This window comes from Embiotoca jacksoni, unplaced genomic scaffold (genome assembly GCF_022577435.1).
Source record: "Embiotoca jacksoni isolate LCO1_2020_lvr unplaced genomic scaffold, fEmbJac1.0.p SCAF_17, whole genome shotgun sequence".
Taxonomy (NCBI): Eukaryota; Metazoa; Chordata; class Actinopteri; family Embiotocidae; genus Embiotoca; species Embiotoca jacksoni.
In genome coordinates, this window is record NW_027185307.1 from 10,748,212 (window position 1) to 10,773,421 (window position 25,210).

Below are 25,210 nucleotides of genomic sequence, written 5' to 3' on the forward strand. Positions count from 1 at the left end.
GGCTGTTGTGTGTGTGTGTGTGTGTGTCCTGAAGTTTGAAGCAATGCAGAGGAGAAGACACTTGGTAAATGTTGTGCAGGGAGTAACGGGTGACTTTTTTATTTTTTATTTATTTATTTATTTTTTTATCTTATCCAGTAATACATTGCACTAATATTCCTGCTTTGTGTAAAAGTCCACACTTCATTCTCCTGGTTGGCTGTCTGTGTTGGGTCCAGCAGGAATGAAAGGAGGGGGGTGGGCAGGATTTGAAGCCCAAAGTGAAGTGGTTGCACAAGCGAATTTCTTTTCAGCACAGTTCGACTACAGTCCATGGGAAATGCAGGCATTTAAAGTCAAGGCCAGTCTGATAGCTGCAACACAAGTCCAAATGGAAACTGCTGAACATAGAAGGGTTGCTTTGAAACAGGGGTGAGGCACACAGTTTTCCTTTTCGATATAATAGTTTTTCAGTTTTTTTCAGAAGTGGAAGATTTAGGTGCACAGTATTGGTGGGGGGTTTTAGAAATTCTCTCATCAGAAATATAAAGTTTTTCAACTAAAAATATGGAATTTGTCATCATTTTGAACTAATCGTGGCCATACGTGTGTAAAACCTTCCAGAAATTTGGAAAAGCTAGAATCAGTCAAAAATGTTTTACGTGTTAAAAACTCAAATGCCTGGGGGGGATACATGAGGGACATGTGTTTTTTTTTTTATTTTTTTTTTAAAGAAACAATATATCCAAATATGAGCATCTTTATCCTGCAAACTAAATGTACATTCAAGCTTGTACACAACAGATCTCAAAACACAATGTAAATATCCCTTTGGAATCAATACTTTTATATATAGTATCAGTAGACCACTGACATGTGCCACTTCAAATTTCTCACGTCGGCTTTTGCAGAGTTCATGAGGGACTATATTTGTTACTGATAATATGAAGGTGTTAGAACATTCAAAATTATGGAAATATCTTATTGTCTATTTTATATAATCTTCAAATGATATAAATATATTATATTACATTGTGAGCACAGTGATTCATGAAACAAAATATTGCAAAATTACTAAATAAATAATAGATACATGATTTTGTAATCTACAGAAAACGTGACTTTGTCAGTTAACTTACACACACGATGCCTGAGCAGGCTTGTAGGCCAGGCAGGCAGACGTCCACTACACCCCAAATTAAAAGGTTTTACAATCAGGTAGGTCGACGGACGGCCCTGAGGTTTTTCAGTCTCCTTGTACAGGGGGTCTTATCTGAGGATCACCTTTCATGCAAGCACTCCCAAGGAAGGATGTTTCTTTCTTCCATTGAGACCAGTCGGCCCAGCTTCTCTCTGTTTTACAAATGAACGACAGAGGAGATGTAATTATGAGAGATGCGATGTAAGTTCAGAAGAGCCCAGAGACATCCATTTATACCCAGTGACGTGGTGCAAAGACATACAAGTCCTGTACAGAAGGCAACTGATCACAAACATCCCTGCAGTTTAGTATTTGCGTAGAATTCCAAAGGAACACAATAAATAGGAAATATTTACTGTTCTTTTTCTCCTCTTTCTGCAGATAATTGAAGATGGTAATCATACAGTCATTGTTTGGTGATGCAAAATGTAGCTGATGTGCGCAGAAATGTGCTCCCGGAGAGGCCAGCGTGGGTTTGTGTGGAATGAATACAATGTTGGACACAAAAGGAGCGCAGCAGAAAGAGAAGTGTCAATCTCCACCTGACTCAGAGCCCATTACAGGGTGCAAGAGGAGACAGTGATGTGTGTGTTCCTGCTCTTGTGTGTGTGTGTGTCTGTGTGTGTGTGGGAGAGGTAAAGAGAAAGACACCCAAAGGTGTGTAGAGCGCACGCATCCATTCACTGTCATGATTAGCAGCTATTATCAACAGCTCCAACTGGTTGCCAGTCAGACTGAATTATTCTGCAGTAAATCGACTAGCAGGCAGTTGACCAATGACTGTTTCCTTAACGCACAACACAAACTCCGCTTCTGATTTCATTTCCTACCTTTTCTATCACTCCTTTCATTGATTGGCTCCTGTGCTTTCAACTAAAACCTCTCTTTTATCTATCCCGCCCTCCTTTATTTCTATTGCTGCCTTCCCTTTGTCCGCAGCACCCAGCTCGTCCGTTTTTGTGCTTTTAGCTTCACAGTGATAAAATCGCAGAGCAGGCGTTCTTTGCGTGTGCGTGTGCGTGTGTGTGTGCGTGTGTGTGTGTGTGTGTGTGTGTGTGTAGTTTTCAGGGCAGGGCAGTGCAAGCAACAGTCTGATCCATACTAATGTTCATTGATAGGAAAATCAATGGTGCATTGATCCAAGACTTGGCTCTAAGAGGGGAGGGAGGGAGTGCAAAGACTGGTGGAAGAGCAGCAGAAAGAGGAAAAACATGGAGAATGAACAGCAGAGGAAGGGAAGGATTAAGCAGATGAGGAGAAATGAGGAGGAAAATGGGGAAGAAAGAAGGTCCAACGCACTGTAGGCCTCTGTGTGTCTGCAGATGACAGAGGGGAGACTGGAGTCCTGGTGGCTGCTGCTGGGGGTGGGTAACTATATGTGTGATCAACCTGTAGTGGCCCACTGTTCTCTTTTCTCTCTCTGTCTCGCAGAACAGCTCTTGAGAGTGCACCAGCAAGCCTCAAATGGAACCTGAGAAGAAGAAAAAAAGAGGAGAAACAGGAGAGGAGAGGAGGAGGGGAGGGAGAAAATCAATTTTCCCAGACAGAGGCAGGCTGGTCTAATGGAGGTCTAAGAGAAGAGGAGGAGGAGAGGACATATTTTCCTCTGATTACCTCCTGTAGCCTCCATGGCAAACCTTCAAAGCTAGTGTTGCTACAGCGGCCTCACTCGTCCCACCTTGTCTGGAGTCTAGTTGTTTCCCTCACTCGGCGCCAATCAGGCTTTGAGGTGGGCGACAACAGTGCAGCTAAAAAACATCCCAACATACAAGATGAGTGAGGAAATGGCAGCAACACACAGTGACCTGATTGATGCTGCAGAAATGAATGTCTTTTTAAGAAGAAATGAACATTTTTGTTCTCATTTCTTTGGATTCTGTGCAGTGGTGGAACATTTTAAAGGCACGTCTAAGCTAATTTCTCCTTTTTCAATCTCCATGCTGCCCTTTACAGAAATTATGTAACCTGCTGCTACATCTCTGAGAGAGAAAATGAGCTGGATTAAATGGATAAAAGTTTCCATTTGGCTAAGATGAATCATTTATAAAGTATAAAGGAAGGAAATTTGTCATTAGTGTCTCTTGCAAATAATGGGGGATATCCAGAGTAGCCTGTTGCTTGTGATTCTCCGCTCAGGTGGCCCATGACCAGGTTGCTATGTCCAATTTCCTGCCACAGGCATGATTATTATGAATTGGTGAGTGAAGTGGACTTTCAATGCAATGCAGAAAAATTGCAGGCAGTGATTTGCTCCAGTTAAGTGAATTTGAAATCTTGTTTATTGGTCATGAAGTAAAATGTGTGCACATTGGGAACACAGAGAAAGTATCAAACCAATGGCTGATAACAGGAGCAATAAATCAAAAACATTTGTGATTAGCTAGGCAGATTGACCGGTCAGGGCATGTGCAGAGTTTCTTAAAAACTTCTTAAATAAAAACTTGGTAATTCTGGAGCACTTTTAACCTAACAAGACATCTGAAGTTAGACTCTAAAGGCTGTGACCTGCAGTAAGAACCAAAAAAAGAACAAAAGGGACCAAAACAGGGACAGATGTGGCTCACAAAATCCCCAGAAACCCTTCCAAAGGCTGCTGTATGTCTGCCTCTGTACTTTTTGTGAATGTGCTCATTAAACTTGTGAATGTGCAACCAGCTATTAAACAACGTTTCAATGAACTTTTCCTTTTCTTTGGAACACTTACTGTACAAATGCAGTGTCTTTTTACCCAGAGGAAAAGAAAGTGCTGAAAAAGCTCAGAAGGGTTTGAAAAGCTATTAAATGTTGCTGAAGGAGAGCTTGTAACCTGTCTCGGTCTCTCTGTCTGTCTGTCTGTTGCTGACAGACAGACAGAGACTCCCTCCCTGTCTTTCTGGCCCTTTGTGTTTTTCTGTCTCTCGGCCTGTGAGGTGAAAGTGGCTTCCATGGTAACGACACACTCTGTTTATACCACGACGTCTCACTTCATCACAAGCTGTTGATGGCTTTGATTTGCATGCGTGCCTGTGTTTGAGTGTGTGTGTTTGTTCCCCCCCTATTTCTGTGAAATACCCCTTAAACCGCCCTTCACACATCATACAGGTGTCTGCGAGACGAGTAGGACATTAAAACTAGAAATCACAAACATTCCTCCCTGAAATAAACAGAAATTATGTTATCATGTCTTTCAGTTTTTAAAGGCAAATGTCCTTCCATTGAAAGCAGAAGATCAGATTCTGATGTATCAAAGCAGCTGTTTCTCTACTAATCCATGGTTTTAAATCTATTTCCTTTATGTGGAAAAAAATATAAAACAAAACCAATCCAATAAGCTTTAAAAATATCAACATATGCACACGTTCATCTTGTGTTAACTGCCATAAGGTGTTTAACTTTAAAAAAAAATCTCTGACAAAATCATAAAAAAAGGAAATTGGCACTTTAGCTGTTAAGATTAGAAAAATGTAAATTTAATCATACTCATTTCCTCGTTGCGTGAGCTGATCCTGTACACTTAACCACTTAAATTAGCAGCAGAAACAATGATTATGACTTCTTTTCACCAAAACCAGTCGCCCCCAATTAGTGGAGTAGGGGAGTGAGGATGTGGGGAAAGCTGAGGAGGGAGGGAGAGAGGGAGAGAGGGAGAGAGGGAGGGAGGGAGGGAGGGACGGAGGGACGGAGGGCCTGGCTAGCCAGACCCCCTGCGGGGCAGAAAGGGGTTGGGTTGAGGGGGGGATGGATTCCATACCAGGAAATCCATTAGGGCAGGGAACGGCGTGGAGCTGGCAGCACGGAGTGGCTGCTGTGTTTTTAAAAATTCCTCATTAGGTGTAATTTCTAAATTACAATCAGCATGGGCAGAATGAGAAGGCGAGGATCTGACCAACTCATCAGGATAATCAGGGTAATAGCATGATCCGGCGCGAGTGTGTGTTGGAGCAGAGAGAGAGAGCCAGATAAAAAAAGACAAAGCGAGCAGGGGAGGATGGAGGGGGAATTTTAATGCTGCTGCTGGACACTGACTTTCGGTTGTTTTTGTGTCTTTTTTTTTTTTTTTTTTATGATTTTTTTTTTTTTTTTTTTTACAACTAACTGATCTAGATAATTGCTGTGGGGGGTTGGGTGACTAAAGCAACAAGCTAATGGAAAGCAGGAGTCTCCGTCAGTCTCTCCTCTCTTGCTGTGGTCTCGCCTTCCACTTCCGAATGAGACTGAGATGGAAAAACTGGTAAGAGTGAAGGAGAAGAGTGGGAAAAGGAGGAAGACCAGGGACAGAAACAAGGGCGGAGAGTGAGAGAGGGAGTCGAGGGGCCTCTGTAAAGGAGAGAGAGAGAGACAGAGAGGAGGGGAAACGGCAGGAAGGGAGGGAGGGAGGGAGGGAGGGAGGAGAAGAGGTTAATTTGCACATATTAGAGAGGGCAGGATTTTTCATTAAAAAGAGATTGAAGTTGATATATGCCTGTGCGCTCCTGACACACTGTACACTCTGATTGTGTTAAGTCCTTGACAGAACAAAGGATTGCCCCCTTCACTCTCTCTCTCTCTCCATCTATCTCTAACAGCCATTACAGTCGGCTGCAGCTCCGGCAGCATTTTGCAGCTTTATGGAGCCGTTTCACGGTGAAACAGAAGCACAGTGTCATATCACCTCTGGTACCCCTCCTTTAATGCATATGCACACTGTCTTCCTTATGAAAATTCATCCGAGGGAAAAACTGGTTTTCATGCACTGAAACGAGGAGTGCGCGCATTGAATTTGGTGTTCAGAGGCCTCGGGATCTGTGCGGACACCAAACGGTTTAGTTCTCCCTCCCTCACTGCAAACAGGAAGCACGAGAAGCCGACGCCTTTTCACGTACCCAATCCCTGCGAGTGAAGGAAGTATTTAATAAAGAGCTGCATTTGTGAGAGCACAGTTGTTCCTTTACCTGGCGCCATTTCCAAAACGGGAGTTGGGACACCAACAAAAGCCTCCAGTCCATTGTTCGAGGCTGCCCGTTCAGGTAAGTTGATCTGCCTCCTGCAGGTGCCTGAGGCCAAGTCATACCTGCTGCAGAAACAACAGAAACAATCACAACAATTCCTGTTTGTTTTCTGATCTGTTGTTTAGGACACATGCAACTGATCTAAAATCTCTCCCTTCGTGCATTTTTTTTCCCTCCGCTCTCCTTCTTTTATCTTGTTTTCCTCAGGCCACATCTGTCATTCCACGCTGGAGGGTTATACCTGATCTTTGACCTTAGTTAGCGTGGCCCCTGAGACCAGTTTCACACACACACACACACACACACACACACACACACACACACACACACACACACACACACACACACACACACACGCACGCGCGCACGCACACACACACACACACGCAGACAAGCCTGCACACACAGAACTGGAGATATCGATTGGTGATAGATAGATAGAGCAGGGCTGTCCTGATAAGGAGGCCATATTTGATGTTTGTTCTTGCAGTAGAGAGAGCGGCAGAGAGAGATTAGATCACAATGAGCTGCCTGCTACGTCCTTGGCTTCGTCCCCACTTGAGGCTTTACAGGAGTTTAGGGGTCGAGCTTAAAGAATGACGGGTGAGGGATTGTGGACAAGGGGCGCCAGACCTGCTTAAATCCAGTGTGGTAAGAGCCATTGATTAACACGGCCTGTAATGTTATTCAAGGGTGTGTTTTTGCACAGTCCAAGGTTTTCAGCATTCCAGGCCGGTAGATGCACAACAACAACGGCTCCCTTTCTAAAAGACACTCCTTTGTTTCCCGTTCCTTGTCCTCCCTGTGCGATATTATAAACTGACTGACAGGCATCAATACATGTCTGTAGTTTCACAATGGCTGTGTGCTCAGGTCCACCAAACACACACACACAAGCACACACACACACACACACACACACACACACACACACACACACACACACACACACACACACACACACACACACACACACACACACACTGAGAGCTCATTCACCCAGTGCAGCTCTGTATATCCTTCCGCTTTAAGAGTTTGTTTTTATCCATTCTCCATCCAATCAAAAATAGTCATACAAACATTTAACCTACTGGGCATTTACAAGAAGTATTGAAATACTTAATTAATGGTTTATTTTATTGTAATGTAAATGAACAGCACGCACTGTGGTCAGATGTGACATTAAAATGGTGAATGCTAAAACTTGTGCTAATTGCAGCTAACATTAGCCACCATGCGGTACTGACCAGAACAAGAGAAGCAGCAAAACCTCTAAATGTACTGAACTGAACAAGGGTGCCGACTCAGTCAGTGCTTAGTTTGCAAAAGGAAGAAAGCAATATTTCTTATTTCATATAATATAAATAGTATAAGTTAAAATGTTTATGTACTATATATATATATATATATATATAGTACATAAACATATATATATATATATTTAACAATTAATTAAAATAATTAATAAATGCTGGAGATCACAGCTGTAAACATGTCTAATGCTATATGATTCCACACATGGTCACGTTGGCATTTATCACCTGTTCATACACACATCACTGACAGACAGGCTTAAACTGATCTCAAACTATTTATGTGTTCAAAAGTCAGGAAGTCATATTCAAACTTTACATGATGATTTATAGCTGCAGACAAGCATGTTAATAAACACTTATAAATGTCCTCACATCTACATTAGTGGAGCAGAAAGATACAGCTACATTAGACTGTGTTATAGTGGGCAATAAAACACACATTTATGGCTTGTAAATACTAGATATGGGTTTGTTAAAGTGTACCAAATTATGGTTCACACGAGCAGCAATATTGCAGTGGGGGCAAAAAAAATGATAAATGGATATTTGTTTCTATTTTAAATGGGAACTGACACGTGCTGTAAATTCACACTTCCTGCAAAGATGCTTCCTCAGTTTAGATTTTGTTCACAGTGCTAACTTGAAGTGATATATCCGTATCTACGTCTAGAAAACAAACTTAAAGGTTTTGTCCTGCTGATCTTTCCACTAAGTGTGGTTAAAGTCACAAAGCATTAAAACTCTCTTCTGGCAGTGCAGTGACCTAAGAGTCCCTTTTACATATGACCGGAGCCAACCCACGATTCAAATCCCCCAGTCGAAAAAGCAGCATGTGTACGTATGAAAGGCCGTATATGTTGGCCAGTGTGTGCGCGGTCTCAAGGGCCGGGAGATTATGTCGACAAAAGGTGCACCTGGTGCTTTAGATTGAGTTTCTCTCCTCCCCTTCCTCCCTTTATCCCTCTTCCATCCCCCTCTCCTCTTCTTCCTCTGGCCATTTCCAACGCTACCCTGGGACTTTTAAAAGATTAGACCGCAGCTTTTATAATTGTGCCACTAATGCATGTTAACAGTTTGGAATAAAGGAGACTAATGGAGAATAGTACTCTTTAATATTTAAAAAAAAAAAAATAATAATACCTGCTGGCTGTGGGAATACATTTTCTAGTTATTTTAGTGACTTATATAATCATGTATAGTGTGTCAGAGCAGATTATTGAGCCATGTCCCAGTGTAACTCAGATCTAATGGGTTTCTGGGTAGCCGGTGATAAACAAGACAAGCATGTGTTTAGTTATAATGTATTAAAGCCTAGTTTTTGACACAATAATGCAATACTGGGGCCGTACTACTCAAACAAGCAGCAGAAAACTTATTTCAATTAGTTTTTTCTGTAAATACTCTTTATAACTTTTGTAAAAGTGTCAATGCAGTGATGGAAAATAATAATAATAATAATAATAATAATAATAATAATAATTACAAGTAAAAGCTAAAAGATGACAATCCTACTGAAGTAAAGGTACAGAAATATTTAGGAGCCAGATGCATGTGACTTGCTGTTGTAGTGTATCTGATTGAGGTGGAGCTACTTTATACAGTTAGGTGATTCATTTCAGTGTTACCAAACATGAGGGTCGAGCCTCCTTCTGTAGGTCACCAGACAAACCGGAGGGGTCATGAAATGATTAATGGGCGTGAAGAGAAGCAAAAACAAAGTTCACTTAAATTAGTGTTCATTTTTGAGGACTTTTTTCTAATGTGTGTGTGTGAGTGTGTGTGTTTGTATGTGTGTTTGTATAATATTGGATCAATTCAAACAGTTATTTAAATAAGACCATATTATGAGACGTTTGGAGGTGAAATGTCTCTTTGGGGCACTGCGAACGACTCCTACACATCTGAGACGTGACGAGCAGGTTCTAAGTGGGCAGTGATTATTTTTCATTGTTTTTGGTGTCAGAAAGCAAACTCAAGTGTAATATTTAACATCGTAAGTTAATCACAAGTTAGAATATCTGAAACATCTGAAAAATGTAAATTTAAAAACATGGTATTCCCTGACAAATGGTGGAGCGTAAATGTAAAGTGGCATCAGCTGGAAATACTCCAGTAAATGCACTGTATTTTCTTTCCATCGCTGTAAACTTTAAAGGATTTTACGTCACATATTGTCCCTCTTACAAGTTGCTTCACCTTCTGAAAGAATTACGGCATCCTCCTTGTAACGGGTATGTTGGGGTTTAGCTTCTGGTAGCAGTGAAATCCAAACCTCCCTGAAGATTTTTTTTTTTTTACAGTTGATTAATGGGTCATTTTAATGCATCATGTTCCCACATGTTAAATAAATCTCACAAGCAAAGCTCTGGTTTTCATCTCTTCTCCTCAGACTCCACAGCTGTTTCACGTGTAATTTTTTTTGCGTGCGAAAAAACTATTCAAAAATCATAAAACGTAAGGAAACCTGTGTCCACAGATGGGATTTTTTTCTGGGTGAAAAGCAGGTACAGTTCACTATGAGTGGCTTTCTTTTTCACCCTCTCTACAGCGAAACAACAGAAAGTTCACAGAGACGCAGGGCAGCTTTTTTTTTTTTTTTTTTTTTTTTTTTTTTTTTTTTTTTTTAATGTTTTTGATGTCTGCGTGATGACACACACATACAAACATGTTCAAACCTCAACTGCTTATTATTGGACTAATATTTCATTAATTTACCACAGCTGATGCAACAGGTCCAAAACACGCACACACACGCACATGCGCACGCGCACATGCACACGCACACACACACACACACACACACACACACACACACACACACACACACACACCTCTCACTCCCTCTCTGCCGTCATCATACCTCTTTTGTCACTTTACTCCCACAGCATGTATTTGGGAGCAAAGAAACTGAATCAGCTGTGTGAGTGTGTGTTTCTTGTGTGTGTGTGTGTGTGTGTGTGTGTGTGTGCGTGTGTGCTCACATGTACACCCCACTCCCTCCCTCTTTATTTCCAAAATACACACACAAGCCTTCCATCCAGCCCAAGGGTCTCCAGTCTGCATAATAAATGAGGCTTGCTGATAGGTGGAGGAACAGGGGAGGTACTTGGATCTTTCGCTCTCTCTCACACACACACACACACACACACACACACACACACACACACACACACACACACACACACACACACACACACAAACAGAGACACATCGGCCTTCATCATTACGCAGCTTGGGTGTATACCACTTAACAGCTGTTGCCGCTGGAGAAATCTCTTTACATGCCTGTTGTTGGCTCAATTATTGTGATTGCAGCAGCAGTTGGAGTTCTCTTCAGTCTCTGGTGTTCAGATTTTAGTGCTAGAAATTAGCTTCAAGTCTCCACAGGGATCCCTTCTCTCACACTGACTTCAGTGTCCTTGAGCAAGGCACTTATCCTGTGCTTAGGGCAGCCTCCAGGTGTTTATGTGTGTGAAGAGCCTTTCTATTTCTGCAGCTTTCCCCCACCCCTCCCCAATTTACAGGCTAATCATAAAAACACACACATACAGCAGCAGAGGGATGAATATCAGAGGATTTGGTTTGTTGAGGTTGATCATTTGTTATGCACGTGGAAGCTTTGTTGCGCTCAATGAATACTAAAATTACATTTCTCACCTGACAACAACTACAAAAGAGGAGTAATTAATGATACACCTCTAACACTCTATAGTTTCGTGTGTGTGTGTGTGTGTGTGTGTGTGTGTGTGTGTGTGTGTGTGTGTGTGTGTGTGTGTAATTATCATTTATGGACACGAGCACATGACATTTTTCTCAACCTGCCATCACTAAGCAGGGCTGGAATTATTTAATAATATAGACCCCTCACATAGCCAACCATTTGAAAGTAATTATCAGTAATGATCTGCCGGTGACTGATCTATTTTTACCTGATGATCAAACCAGATCTCATCTCAGATCTATATCCCGTGACATTCATTATAACCCTGCACGATTACATTCATCTCTGCCAGCACCACCTGTCCCTGTAATGGTGTTTCATTCTTCACCCGGAGCCCATTCACACTGACGGTAAATACAGGAAATACAATGTGGGCTTTTATATTTTGTCCAGGTAGGATGTAAGTAGTGTTGTGAGGGAAAATGCATTGTTTACCTGAATATATTTAAGTGTGTGTGTGTGTGTGTGTGTGTGTGTGTGTGGTTAGGTTGGAACTGATTGCCGTGTGCTTTATAAATTACTTTTATCCAATTTCTAGTGTTTTCAATTTGAATCCAACAGTTTGCTGTGGCTACTTAAAACACCCCTTTAACCAACACGTTAACTCCTGGTCTTTTAAAAAAAAAAAAAAAAGAAATATAAAAGTTAATGCATTATTTTGTCAAATTTGTGCCGCACTATCACACATAAATAGACAAACAGTTATTTTTATGTAGAAGCTGGTTGCAAAGAAGAAAAAAAAAAAGGGGTTTCTGAATGAGTTTAGTTGAATTTATACATAATTTAGTGCATTTCTGTGTGGGTCATGTGGCTTCCCTGCAGTTGGTCGATGGTCTTCAAAACAACAGACTGGTGGTCGCCATAGCAGAGCAAAGAGACAAACATTAAAGAAACAAGGACTACTTAATACCCCGTTGGAATACTGTGAATAGGACAAGGTTGCTAAAACCCAGCTACAGATGTAGCAGTAGGTTATTAGAGGGTTGTGGGAGGTCACACAACAGAAACATAAGATGAGATATAAATTTGAAATATTGCCTACATAACATCACTAGACCCTCATTATCTAATGTTCTGCTATATTTGCATTACATTACATTACATTTCATTTAGCTGACGCTTTTATCCAAAGCGACTTACAATAAATGCATTTCAACCATAATGCATACTTTAAATAAAGTCACGGGAGTCTTTATATTTTAGCAAATGAATAAGTAATAACAACATTAAAATAAGAATTTTGCAACACTGATTTCTGTAATTTTTTTTCTGGGATTTGAACTGAATTTGGATGTTCTCTAAATCTCACGAGCAGCAAGGTAACGCGCAGCCTGATTTAATAAACAGCGCAGTCAGAGCTGCAGCTCGCAGTGCAAACCGACTCTGCCGCAAAGCTGCATTTCCCCTTTCAAAGGGGAAAAGCAGACAACAGAAAAATCACTCATTCAAATCTCCTCCCCTTACCTCTGAATTAATATGCTCATCAGTGCAGCGTGAAGTTGTCCTCCTCGCCTCTCTGCGGTTTTCGGAGCTCCTTTCTTCTCGCCGGTAGTGGGAGCCGCGGGCGGCGGTACAGGAGCGGCTCTGTGGCCGCGCAGCGCTTCACTCCGAGCGGCGTGGCGAGCGGACCAGGCGCCGCTGAGTCCCGGGGACGTGCTGCTACGCGGAGAGGCGAGAAAGGGACTTTACTCAAACTCTCCACGTCGTCTCCACCTTCGGCATATACACACACAAAAACGAGTTTATTTCACAACAGGTTAACTTTTTTTTGTATATTAGTCCATAACAAAATGACATTTATATATATATATATATATATATATATATATATATATATATATATATATATATATATTTTTTTTTTTTTTTTTTTTTTTTTTTTACGCTACTTCTTTGTACAGTTGTTGTGGATTAGACTGACAGTAGGCTAGCCTTGCAAACTTGCAAAGTCAATTTTAAATAAAAGGCTAAATAAGCCTATTGAAACATTTTAAATATATGAATATGTAGCACATAAACATAGAACAAATGCTTCGCCAATTACTTTTTTTTTTTTTTAATTATTGTAATTTGACTTGGATGTAGCCAGCAGGGTAAAAATGAGCAAATTAACCTATTTCAAAGGGTTCGACAGATAGAGGTAGATAAACCGGTGTGCAGCTAGATAAATGGCATTCATCTTCCTGTTTATAGACATCTTTATCATCCCAGAATAGCAAATATTTATCTGAAACATTCGTATATGACTGTTGTGTCTTTGCAGTTTTTGGAGTTTTAATTCTATTAATATTTCTTGTTTAAGAGGAAGAAATTTATTTCTATAAAAAGACTTATTATATCTTTCTATCGTTGTCTGCAATTTTGTTCTTTGTTTAATATAATGTGATATTTTGCAGTAATTGTTTCTCAGCTGTCCTGCTGTGGGCAACTTCCTCTGTGGTTTCTTAGTGTAAATGGTGGCTGTAAAACATGCTGCACATGAAGCCTCAAAGCCAATCTGAGGAGTATATCCATATTAAGGAGGGTGCTTAAGGACAGACGGTGGTGTTTGGGGATTTATAAACAAAATTGATGTGACTTTCAAAGTAAAAGACTAAATAGAGGATTGCTTATTTTAAATGTAGTGCACAGTTTTGTGATTACCCCTCAGTCACTGCATGCAAAGTTGTGGCATTGAATGCTTCAAGGAAACTCTGCGAAGTGTTGCTCAGCCTTTAACGCAAAGAGAAAGAAAGCGAGAGAGGATCCTGAGAAGAGTGTGAGAGTGTGTGTGTGTGTGTGTGTGTGTGTGTGTGTGTGTGTGTGTGTGTGTGTGTGTGTGTGTGAGGGGTGACAGAGGAGTGTCACTTAGCAGAAGAATACGAGCTGTCTGAGAATGAAGAGGGATGAGGCTGAATCCTGCTGCTTCTCCTCACCACCATTATCCTACAGGAGAGAAACCTGTGGGGGGCACGCGCGCACACACACACACACACACACACACACACACACACACACACACACACACACACACACTTTTACTCTGGGAATCTCCTCAGCTGTTCTCCTTACACTCTCTTGTACCCTTCCTCCTCTTCCTCTTCCTCTCCTGGCCTGACGGCCCTAAACACCTCTGTTTGCCGGATCTGGTTCCACTCGGCACCGGATCAGGGCCCCTGGCAGCTGACTGCAGGTTTCTGGCCAGGATTAAGCCTCCTAATGGCAGCCACTCTGTGATGATTTACACTGCATTACTGTACACACCAGCGGCTGCCTCCTCCTGCTAATGGTTTATTACACTGGAGCCTCTCTCAGCTTTATTGCTCTTTGCTCTCCCTTTTTGAGGCTGAGGTCTAATTAAATAATTTAACTGAATTACCAAACATATGCCGAAACCTGTGTAGGGAATTAACTGGTGGCAGTTGGTGAACTTGTTTTATGGTTATGCTTTCATTTCTGCCTGGCTGCAGTGGGACAGGACGGGAGAGATGACAGCAACAAATAATGTAAGTAAGTGAAAATCAGTGTCCTGGATCTCCAGATTTGGTTTTGTGATGATGCACTTTCAGTTTATTCAACCTAAATTTTAGGACTTTTTTTTCAAGTCAGTGCAGGAGTTGTTCTGGTTTTATTGGACATGGTAAAATAGAGGTATGTTTGTGCTGCAAATCATGGTTAAATTAGAAACTTGTAAAGATGTGGCTTTAATTGTGGTTTTTGGTGGAAGAAGGGGCAAAAACATTTTATACAAATAAACAGAATGAAGAATCTTAAAAACAAGATAAAAAAAAAATTATAGAAAATATTTTTCTACCATCCTCTTGGAGTAACTTATTTTTCTATGATTTATTAAATGATTTATCATTTCCCTGCTCGTTGTGTTTTTTTTTTTTGAGGGATCTGTTCTTTTAGATTTTAGTACGTAAATTTACACACAATATTCCCTTTCAGCAAGGCTGATCTGTAAATTGCTCACATGCACTTGAAGTTTTTAACCAACATTGTTAATGAAAAGTGTGTTCTGTACAGTCATTTTTTTCGGGACAACAAAATCAAATCAAATCAAGCTAAACTCTTCGGTTTCTGCTTCAAGCTCTCTCCACTGATATTATATTACCTAAAAATGCAAATGCCTGAGAATTAATCCATTTAACTGAAACTTGCCTCGCCTGCTCAGTCAGACAGGTAGCCTATCTGTGCTGCTGCAGAGCATTCCTCAGTGACAGCCGCTCAGCCCGCCTCTGAAGCCACAGATATCTGCCCTACATTTGTCTAATCATCCAGGGCTTAACCCTCCTGCTGGCCTGCTATCCGTTCCCTGTGTGTGTGAGAGAGAAATCTCCTGTCTGCTATCACCGGGGCTTAGTAATGTTTTGACTTTGTGATCAGGCACCTGGTCGGGCAGCACACAGGGGTCCTCCATCAGCTGTTAAGCCCCCCCCCCACCCTTGGAGAGGGTTTGTGTGTGTGTGTGGGGGGGGGGTGTGATCGATGATGGACACAGCAGCTCTGCCCTGTGTGTGTGTGTGTGTGTGTGTGTGTGTGTGTGTGTGTGTGTGTGTGTGCGTGTGTGTTTCAGAGAGGCAGGGTGGTGCTGCTATTACGGGGAGTAGAGGGGAGGCAGCTCTGATGGTGGAGGCTTATAAAAGAAAAGGTCCTGGGTGGTGGAGGTGTGTGTGTGTGTGTGTGTGTGTGTGTGTGTGTGTGTGTGTGTGTCAGGGGGTGGTGGGGGGGTATGCTGTTTAAACAGCCTGGCTTTGATTGACAGGGCTGATAGTGAGTGTGGGGGGGGGATATTTGGTGGTGGGAGGGGTGAGTGAGCAAGTGCTTGGGGTAAGAGGAGATATGAGGGGGGGATGTGTTGTTGAATGCAGGTTAGATTGTGTGTGTGTGTGTGTGTGTGTGTGTGTGTGTAGGGAGGGGGTACTGAAAACTCCTGAGGGGTGAGTGTGTGTGTAGAAGGGGAGGAGGGGAGAGGGGGGAGAGGGGGGTTAAGGGAGCAGGGGTGCAGGAGGAAAGTGAGCTTTTAATTACCAGGGCAGAAGCAGATGTAGCAGAATGGTGCCCCCACCTCGACAACACAGACACACACTGCCGTTTCTTGGCAGCTGGAAGTCATCAGCTTTGAGGTATGTGTGTGTTTGTATGTGTGTGTGTATATTTGTTAGGGGAGAAGCCTTGGAGCACATTGTTTAAATTTAAAGATGTCGAGTTTCTAGTGGCACTTTTTAAGCCTGATGATTATTCAGTTTTCTCCTGCTCGTTACTGAATGAAACTCATCCGGATACATAATGTAAAGCAGGTGGGCCAGTTCCCTCTTTTCATCATGCAGTACATTAAATATAATCTTTTAAAAACGTAAATATTTGTTCTCTTTATTTCATCTACAAACGTCTCATAAGTCATCCAACATGAATAAACGGGCAATAAACAAACCTGTAATCAAATAAATGTACATTAGCAGTTTATTCTACAAGTGACACTATCAGTGAAATATTTTTGTGTGAAGTTGTGAAATGTGCCATTTTATTATATATTATAAAACTGGTCCAAAGAAAATTTCCTTGCAACAATATCTCATTTACATGTCTCTTATTTTGTTGATTGAGCATTATCCATGTCAAGTGAACTAATAAAATAAATATATATTGCATATACCTCTATGCTAAGTATGTGCTTTGTTGCTACTTAAAACTAATCAAATCCACTGACTTTCTGTCACCAATAACAATGACGGACAATTAAGCTGAATTCTCACTTGATTTTTATGTTGTTTTTTTGTTTTTTTATAAATATGAGAACATTGTAAAGTGTCAGGATATTTGATATCAGTTCAGGTAAAATAACGATGTTGTAATTTTGTAAAAAGAACCTTTAAAAGTCACCGTGTTTTAAACTAAGTCCTCCATTCAGACACTAAATGTTACTTTCTCCAGAGTGTTTCTTTATTTTTGTGTTTTGAAATACAATGTCAGATTTCCCCACCCCCCACCTTCATTATTTTCCATTTATACAAAATTGATCCAAACAAATGTGTGCACAGATGAAAACATGGTGCCCAGAGTATAAAATGACTTTTTTTTTCTTTTTTTTTTTTATCAAGAAAATGGTGCAAAACTTAAAAAAGAAACACAATGTCCCTGCACATATAAAAATAAATTAATACTTTTGTGTGTCCAGTCACTGTCAACCTTATTGTCTGGTCCTAAAGATTCACACACACAAACTGAGGCTTCATTGGCTTTCCTTCACACCAGCACGGCCAATCACAATCACTTATGTACACCAACGGCCAATGAGAAAGGTCTATGTACACTTAACGAGGTAAAAACTGTGCCACTGAATCCCCCGACACACGTCCTCCCCCCTACGAACAGCTATGTACAGCCATGCCCCTTCCCCAATCAGCCAACTAGGAAGTAGCTTCTAGCTTTCAAACACATGACACAGAGTAGAAGTCATTAAAAGGGTTTACAGCAAGTTCAGACTGAATGGTGAAGAAAACCAAAGACAAAAAAAAAAAAAAAAAAAAAAAAAAACTTTACACAGTAGTACAAAATGATGTTAAATTGCAAAACCAGCGGGCTTTTAAAATATATCATCTTACGCCCATTTACACAGATAAATAAAAAGCACAACACAATGTTGGCTCTGATATTAGAGAATGCAGCAGAACAAAATTTCAGACTTTTATTAAAGAGAGGGCACATCCAGCCTGACAGGGCCGAGTGTTTTTTTTGTAATCTGTTGCCTTAGCAACGCAGCTTAATTACCGGTAGCGTCATGAAAATTCAAGCTGAGTGACAGGTAAAAGGAAAACTAAATCCCGCCTTTCCCCCTTGGCCTCAGGCACTTGGGTTTGGACCCTGATTGGCCAGTCCTGACTGTTGTGGGTTTTTAAGTGGCCGCTGCTGTCGGCCTTTTAGGTCCTGATAGGCTGGTCCTGCTCGAGAGGTAGGTGCAGCAGGGGGCTCAATCAGGAAGATGAAATGTAATTGTTTCCACTTGCTGACCACCAACTGCATGATTTCTTTCTTTTTTTTTTGTGAGTCTGTACCACGTGGATTGACACTTCTGAACATTCAACTATCTGTTTCATCTTCTTTCTTTTCTTTCCTTTTTTTTTTTTTTTTAAACACCACTTCCCTGAGTGAGCCCCCTGAATCTGGCCGAGAGAAGAGACAGTCAAAAGCAAGGCTTCTGTGGTGACCGGACGAGGCTTGGCTCACTGACATTAATGGATCTACACAAACAGAGTGAGAGAGACACGGGGAGAGAGGCAGCAGCGAGAACATGTGGGATATTTTCACAAAAACTCACCCAATATTCCCTCCGGGACCGCTGCGAGACAGATGTCAAACATACATCTGCTACTGTTAAGTCCTACAGCTGGGAATCGTAACTTTTTGATACTCGTGTATTGCTGCTATTTATCATTTTTGTGTTTATAGTTCTGTGTGTGCCTGCTTGTGCGCCGAGTGCACAACTCTGGTTAGCTGAGGACCCTGAGAGAGTGAGACAGCAGAGAGACCAGACCATGTCGGAAAGAAGACAGAAAAATGTGAAAAGAAAAGTAAACGAGATGCAAAAAAGACGAGAGAGCAGGAGAAAATACAGAAAGAAAGCAATTCAAGAAGACGCTTCTGGGAAGCTGACCTGTTAGTCAAGTTACCAGTTAAGAGAAGAGAACGGCTTTCCTCTGGTGCTACATACCGACACTAACGTGCACTCGGGTACTAAAACTAATATTAAATAAAAAACCTCAACTAGTCAAAAGACAAAATAAAAACCTCAACTAGTCAAAAGACAAAATAAAAACCTGAAGCAACGCTAAAGCCGAAAACTAAGAAGTGTAAAGTGGGATGGAAATAAATAGAACAAATTTACACAAAACTCATTGTCAAGATTATAACCTGAAAAAGTTGCAAAAGTAAACCGGGCGAGGTCAACTCCAGTGAGTTAGTGACAGTCAAAGACAGAAATATAAATCGCTAAAGTCTTATTAATGTCTGCTGTAAACAGGAACCAGATTTCTCTCCTACCAATGTTCTCATCACTAAACTACAAAGTTGACCAACAGGCTGATCCCATAAACTCTGCATATTTATTTATTTAAAAAAAAACAAAAAAAAAAACACACACACACACACAAAGAAAAGAACATATGCCGTCATGTCTTTTCCTGCCCTGCGACGCCCACGGCTTTCTCAGCTAACCGAGGCTTCTGCGCCGCTGAGCTGTGCGTGTCGGCGTGCGCGTGCTGCATCGCCAGGAAGGGGTTGGCGGTGATGGTGCCTTGGCCCTGGGCGCCGGGCAGCAGGTTGTTGATGGGCAGCTGAGCAGAGGAGAGAGGGATGGAGGGAATCTGGCCAGAGGAGGAGAGCGACTGCAGCTGCTGGAGGTCCTGCTGCTGCTGCATCAGCTGGTAGAGCAGCACCTGCTGCTGCTCCTGGCGGAAGGGAGGGGAGGAAGCACAAGAGTGACGAGGAGGAAAAGAGGAAGGAGTGGGAGGAAATGGCACGAGAACACACGAGGATGAAAAGTCGGGGGAAACGAGGTGGAGGAGCAAAGGAGGAAGGCGGACAAGTGTGGCGAGGAGGAGAAGAAGAATTCTGTTTTTGTTTTGTTTGATGCGCTTGGTGATTTAGACCATCGGCCAAAAGAAAATTGAAGCTCAGCATCTTTGTGTGCGATAGTGGTGAGTAGTCACATGTCTGCTAGTGTGTGTGTCGTACTGCTGAAGGCTGGGAGGACAGCAGCTGCTGGAGCTGATGCTGCTGCAGGAGGAACCTCTGCTGCTCGGATAGCAGGCCGAGTCGCGCCGCGCTGACGAGAGACAAAACACACTCGCAGTGAGACAAACACAATAAACACTACGCCCGCACACAGTCAGCCCTCAGCAGGAGACGGTTTCATACGCAGTTTCTAAAAATATTACAGGTTCCCGCTGAGGACAAAAGCGTTTCAAAAGTTTCAAAATATGACTGAGAACATTCGGAATTATTCTTAAAACGTCAAAACAAATAACAACAAACAAACACAAGAATTCCCACACAGACAAATGCATCACTACAACATTTTTCCAAACTCTGCGACCCACGTGAAGGAAACAGCGCGACAGGTTGCCGTGTTACCGTCTCACCTGTTCTTACTAGTCGCTGAGCTGCTACAATCCGACACGGAAGCAAGAGGAAACAAAGAGGGAGAGGATGCAATAAATTTCACGTTGAAACATCTCGGGGAACCAAGACACGTCGGACAAATCCCTGACATGACGTTTGATTCGGTTTCTTTCAGTACTTTAGGATGTGGTTAAGGGAAAGAGGGGACGAAATCGCCAAAGTCTTGACAATGTAAGCCACATCTGGAGGCCTTTAATCCGCTGACGCCGAACGGATTAGTTGGAGCGGGCGACATGCTTTGGTTTTTATGATCTCCGTGAGCATGAAACAGCATTGATCAAAAGTGGATGTTTTATTCATCCGAAGGACAGCAAATATATTTCATGACGACGATGAAAAGAACCCGTTGGCATACCTGTTATTCACGGGCAGAGGAGCTGCCCCTGCAGTGTGTGCGTGAGGGCTGGCGGTGCCTGCTGCCGTCTGGATCACGCCGTTCAGCGCCCCGACAATCCCCCCCATGCCCAGCGCGCTCCCCGCACCCAGGGCCCCCATCAGCCCCGCCACGCCGCCCAGCCCGCCCGGGGCCCCTCCCACGGTGGCGACCCCGTTGAGCTGTGGCTGAGGTGGGCTCTGGGAGATGGAGGGAGGGGTGGAGAGAGAAGAGGTGGAGCCACTACTGCTGTGACCGCCACATGATGTGCTGTCCTGAGGGACAGGCAGAGACAGATAAAGGACACGAATAACAAACTCTCGAAGTCATAATCTGCGTCTCTGCAGTCCAAGTGGAACATAATTACTGCTGTTCGACTAATTTACCATGTAATAAAAAATCACGCCTGGTGCTTGTTTCAATGAACCTCAGCTAATTCAGTTATTCCATTAATAACACGTCACTGCACTCTCTTGTACTGATTACGAGGTGCTACAAACCGAGACGGCCAAGTGTCGGGGTTTAATTCTTACCTGAGCTGCCGCAGGTAACGATGAGTCAGCAGCTCCCTTCACATCTGCAACAGAAACCAACCCAAGTTTAGATGCGTTTTAAACACAGTTTGTGTCCATGTGTACTTAGTCTAAAAATGTCAACAACCAAGTGAAAAATGCTCTTCCAAGTTCTGCAAACATTCTGAGACATTCCGTTTAAAATATCATAAATATAATACAAACACACAGAAGAATAAAATCATTCAATTTTAAGAACCGGGACGCAGCTGGTATAAAGGTAACGGTTAGTTGGTTATTTAACCGAGCTTTTGCATGTTTGGCCACACGTGCTGAAAGCACCAACGTAAACTTACATTTGTTAATAATGTTGATAATAATACTATAACATTTTATTTATATAGCGCTTTTTATGATACTCAAAGACGCTTTACATGTCAAAATGGTCAGAAACAACACAGTTGAAGGATAAATCCAACGGCAGTGAAAACACAACATTATTCACCCATTAAAGCAGTTTTAAAAAGGTGGGTTTTGAGTTGTAATCTGAACGCGGACAGGTTGGTGCAGTCTCTAATGTGTTTGGGGAGAAAAGTCACTTTTTCTGGAGTCACAACAAATTAACTCACTGGTTGCTTTTATTTCACTACACATCGTTCACCCTGAGCTCTAAATAAGTGTGTGTGTGTGTGTGTGTGTGTGTGCGTGTGTGTGTGCGTGCGTGTGTGTGCGTGATGTACCAGAGGAGGCGGTGGTGGGTGTGAAAGGCACTGATAGCTGAGCGCTGAGAAGCTGCAGTCTCTCTTTCTTCATGGTCAGAGTTTTAATCTGCTCCTCCAGCTTCCTGTTCTCTTCCTGCAGCTGGTGGAGAGACTTCAACATCCCCACCACTGAGAAGAGAGACAGAGATAACAACGACAATATTTAACTGACTGATCAGAGAAGCGGCACTTTGCAGTTCCTGTGAGAGAGAGAGAGAGAAAACCTCTTCGACATGTGCACAGAGGAAAATAAAATCCAGCCCTTTTACAGTGTGTGGTGAACACTTCCTGGTTCTACCCGCAGTAATAACGTGTGACACTTTTAGGGCGGAAAAGTGATGGGAGAGATCTTTTCACAAGCGAGAACATCAACGCCCCGACTTTCTGAAAGGCCACTCCTTCCATGCAGCTGCTCTGCCTCCACATACCTGATGCTCAAACAGCCAGCGACTGATTAAGACAGATACACTCCACGAGGAGGTCAGAGGTCAGGATCAGCTAGTGACGCCTGTACAGACTCGGAGCGGCGCTCGATGACAACTCGGCGAAGAGGAGGAGGGTTTGCGGACACAGGAACTTAAACCTGACTCGTCCGGTTGAAGGACGGCCTGTCTAACAACTGGGCTGCCTTCCCTTTTTTCATTTTTGCTTCATCGATCCCTGAAGGGATGTTCGGATCGGCAGATAACTGGCAGAAATCGACTGATGCAACAATAACAGATAAAGCGAGAAAGTGACAGAAAGACGGAGAGCAATAGGCAAAGGGGCGACGGATCACTGGACAGCAATGGGGCAAAAAGGTAAAGATGGAAATAATGAATTGGGTGTAAAGTGTGGGCTATCAAACCGCAGTCACGTTTTGGTACGAGCAGAAATGTCCCATTGTTTTAGCTTCAGCTCTTCATTTTATTTAATTTAGCTAATTTTAGATTAATTCTATTTAAATTCTAGTGATTTGTTTATCAGTTTGGTTCATTGACAACAAGCTAAGAAATGTAGATAATAGAGCGCACAGCTTCGCCAAAGATAGCCAGGGCTTGTGTCTATAGGTGTCCGAGATGCCTTCACCGTCCACCAAACTTTATCGTGATGTCACTCGATGTCCGACAAGAAAGAATATTTTTTTTTATACTTGAAAGAAAAAGGCACTTAATGTAAGTAACACAACAATCGATCCGTTTTTTTTGGGGGGGTAGTTTATAAAAAAAAAAAAAAAAGTGGCTTCTTTTGTTAACAGAAATAAACATATTTCTAAGAGTTAAGGGGGATGAATTGATACTGTTTTGAAGAAAGACTAAAGAGTCATAAATCAAACCGACACACAAAAAAAGAAAACCCTGATTTTGAATGACAGCAGGCGTGTTGGTCCTCTCACCGTCTCCTTGCGCTCCCTGCTGCAGCAGGAAGCTCTGGCCTTCGTTCCACTGCCTCTCCAGGAGCTGCTCGATGCTGGTGGCCACCGGGGGCAGCGTCTCCCCACCGCCTCCCCCCGCCCCTAGCAACCCCAGCCCCGGCCCCGGCCCCGGCAACGACCCCGAAGAGTCATAGCGGATCTGCAGGCCTCCAATGGGAGAGCTGAATGGAGGGAGGGAGGGAGGGAGGGAGGGAGGGAGGGAGAGAGAGAGAGAGAGACAGAGAGGGAGGGAGGGAGGGAGAGAGCGAGAGAGCATGGATAGAAAAGGAGAGATAGAGAGGTCAATAGGGAGATTAACGACCCAACATAAACGTCAGACAAACATAGACACTGCTGGCTATAAAACTACATCAATTTGTTGTTACAGTGGCCTCTAATGAAAAGGGGCCCGGCTTTCTGTCTGCACGTGAGAGCCAGAAAAAGACGGGGCGAGAGAGGAAGGAGGAAGACATGCAGCGGAAAGAGACGGACAGAAAGAGGGAAGTGCAGAGTCCCGATGCGATAAATCTCGGTGTGCGCTGAGACAATCTGTTGCGTGTGAAAGAGAGGAAATGAGGGACGACAGGAGAGAGTGGAGGACAGAAAGAGAGACGCACTGCGTGGGAGGGAAAAGTCAGAAATGGACAGTAACGGCAAATGTAAATAGATTTTGTTTATGAGCGTTCATGTCACAGCATGATGCAAAAAAAAAAAAAAATTATGTTTGAATATAAAAAATATGATTTGATTAACTTTATTTACACATCAAATTGTCAGGTACAAAAAAAAAAAATCATACAGATGTTTAAAATGATGTTAAATGTGTCCCTGTCACTGTATTTTTGACAATATTTTCTGTTAAATATTTAAATGTCAGCCTCAAATATGTAACTCAAATTTAAGACAAAAATAAGCTGGTTGCAGTATCGATGATAAAACTTTAACCAACCTTAACAAGTGAAATCAGCCATTCCACAAAGTAGCAGAAAAAAAAATATCTGTATGATCAATAATCCTGAAAGATGCAAATATTCCCGTATTGAGGAGATACAGTAAATCATCGGACTTGTCCGTCCATGATTAAACCGAGAGGGGAAGAAAAAAAATATCTAACTGGGCTTGAAGGATGGTTACCACCTTCAAAAACACAAGTTATCGTTGGCTGAGAGAGAGAGAGAGAGAGAGAATTGCCTGTAGGGGTAAAGAGCGAACGAGAGAGTGTGCATGTGTGTGTGTGTGTGTGTGTGTGTGTGTGTGTGTGTGTGTGAGAGAGGAGTGAGAGGAAGAGAGGGGAGACGAGGGGCCAGCGGAGGGAAAGGCAGAAAGGGGGATGGGAGAAGGAGGGGGGGCCAGAGAGGAATGTAAATGGAAAGGGAGGGGGCATCTGTGTGTGTGTGTGTGTGTGTGTGTGTGTGTGTGTGTGTGTGTGTGTGTATTCACCGCGGGGTGGTCTTGGGAGAAGCTCTTATGGAAAAGCCCTGAGCTCCGACTCCGCCACCGCTGCTGCTGCTGCTGTTGTTGTCTCCCACCTCCTGATCTGCACGTACACGCACACGGAGAGAATCGATTGGACACCTGAGAACACGTCCACGTTAAAGCAGCTGAAGCTGAAGACAGTTTTGTGTGTGGAAATGACGGACATCCACACCAGTGTTTTCGGGTCATTCAAAAAAATGGGGGAAAAAAAAAAGAAAACAAATCTCACAACAGGAAATCAACTGAATCTCTTCTTCGGTCGTTTTTGTTTTTTTTTGGTAGGTAAACAACAAAACTCTGCTCACTAACTAATGAGTCCTGCTCGCCACACTCGCAGTTAAGTTGTTCT

At 42.6% G+C, this 25,210-nt stretch overlaps 1 protein-coding gene and 1 long non-coding RNA gene across 6 annotated transcripts in view; both read right to left on the reverse strand.

The window, feature by feature from the left end:
• Positions 1-141: 141 nt before the first annotated feature.
• On the reverse strand, positions 142-12,921 carry LOC138199239 (uncharacterized). 2 transcript variants are annotated; one of them, XR_011178327.1, is made up of 4 exons: positions 12,649-12,921; positions 6,091-6,212; positions 2,480-2,651; positions 142-1,332 (listed from the first exon to the last, which is right to left on the reverse strand). It is a non-coding gene; the product is annotated as an uncharacterized lncRNA (long non-coding RNA). The 2 variants fall into 2 exon arrangements; XR_011178328.1 differs by lacking the exon at positions 2,480-2,651.
• A 4,166-nt stretch (positions 12,922-17,087) lies between these two features.
• The window catches only part of mllt10 (MLLT10 histone lysine methyltransferase DOT1L cofactor), a 41,878-nt gene continuing 33,755 nt past the window's right edge, over positions 17,088-25,210 (reverse strand). For 2 of the 4 annotated variants that reach the window (XM_069151578.1, XM_069151580.1), the window contains 8 exons: positions 24,826-24,922; positions 23,368-23,567; positions 21,972-22,121; positions 21,253-21,296; positions 20,702-20,994; positions 20,307-20,330; positions 19,900-19,990; positions 17,088-19,613 (listed from right to left, as the gene is read on the reverse strand). In XM_069151578.1, coding sequence (XP_069007679.1) covers positions 19,335-19,613; positions 19,900-19,990; positions 20,307-20,330; positions 20,702-20,994; positions 21,253-21,296; positions 21,972-22,121; positions 23,368-23,567; positions 24,826-24,922 — 1,178 coding nt within the window. In that variant the 3' untranslated portion in view covers positions 17,088-19,334. The remainder of the gene's footprint in view (positions 19,614-19,899; positions 19,991-20,306; positions 20,331-20,701; positions 20,995-21,252; positions 21,297-21,971; positions 22,122-23,367; positions 23,568-24,825; positions 24,923-25,210) is intronic. The other 2 variants (XM_069151579.1, XM_069151581.1) reach the window with 2 other exon arrangements.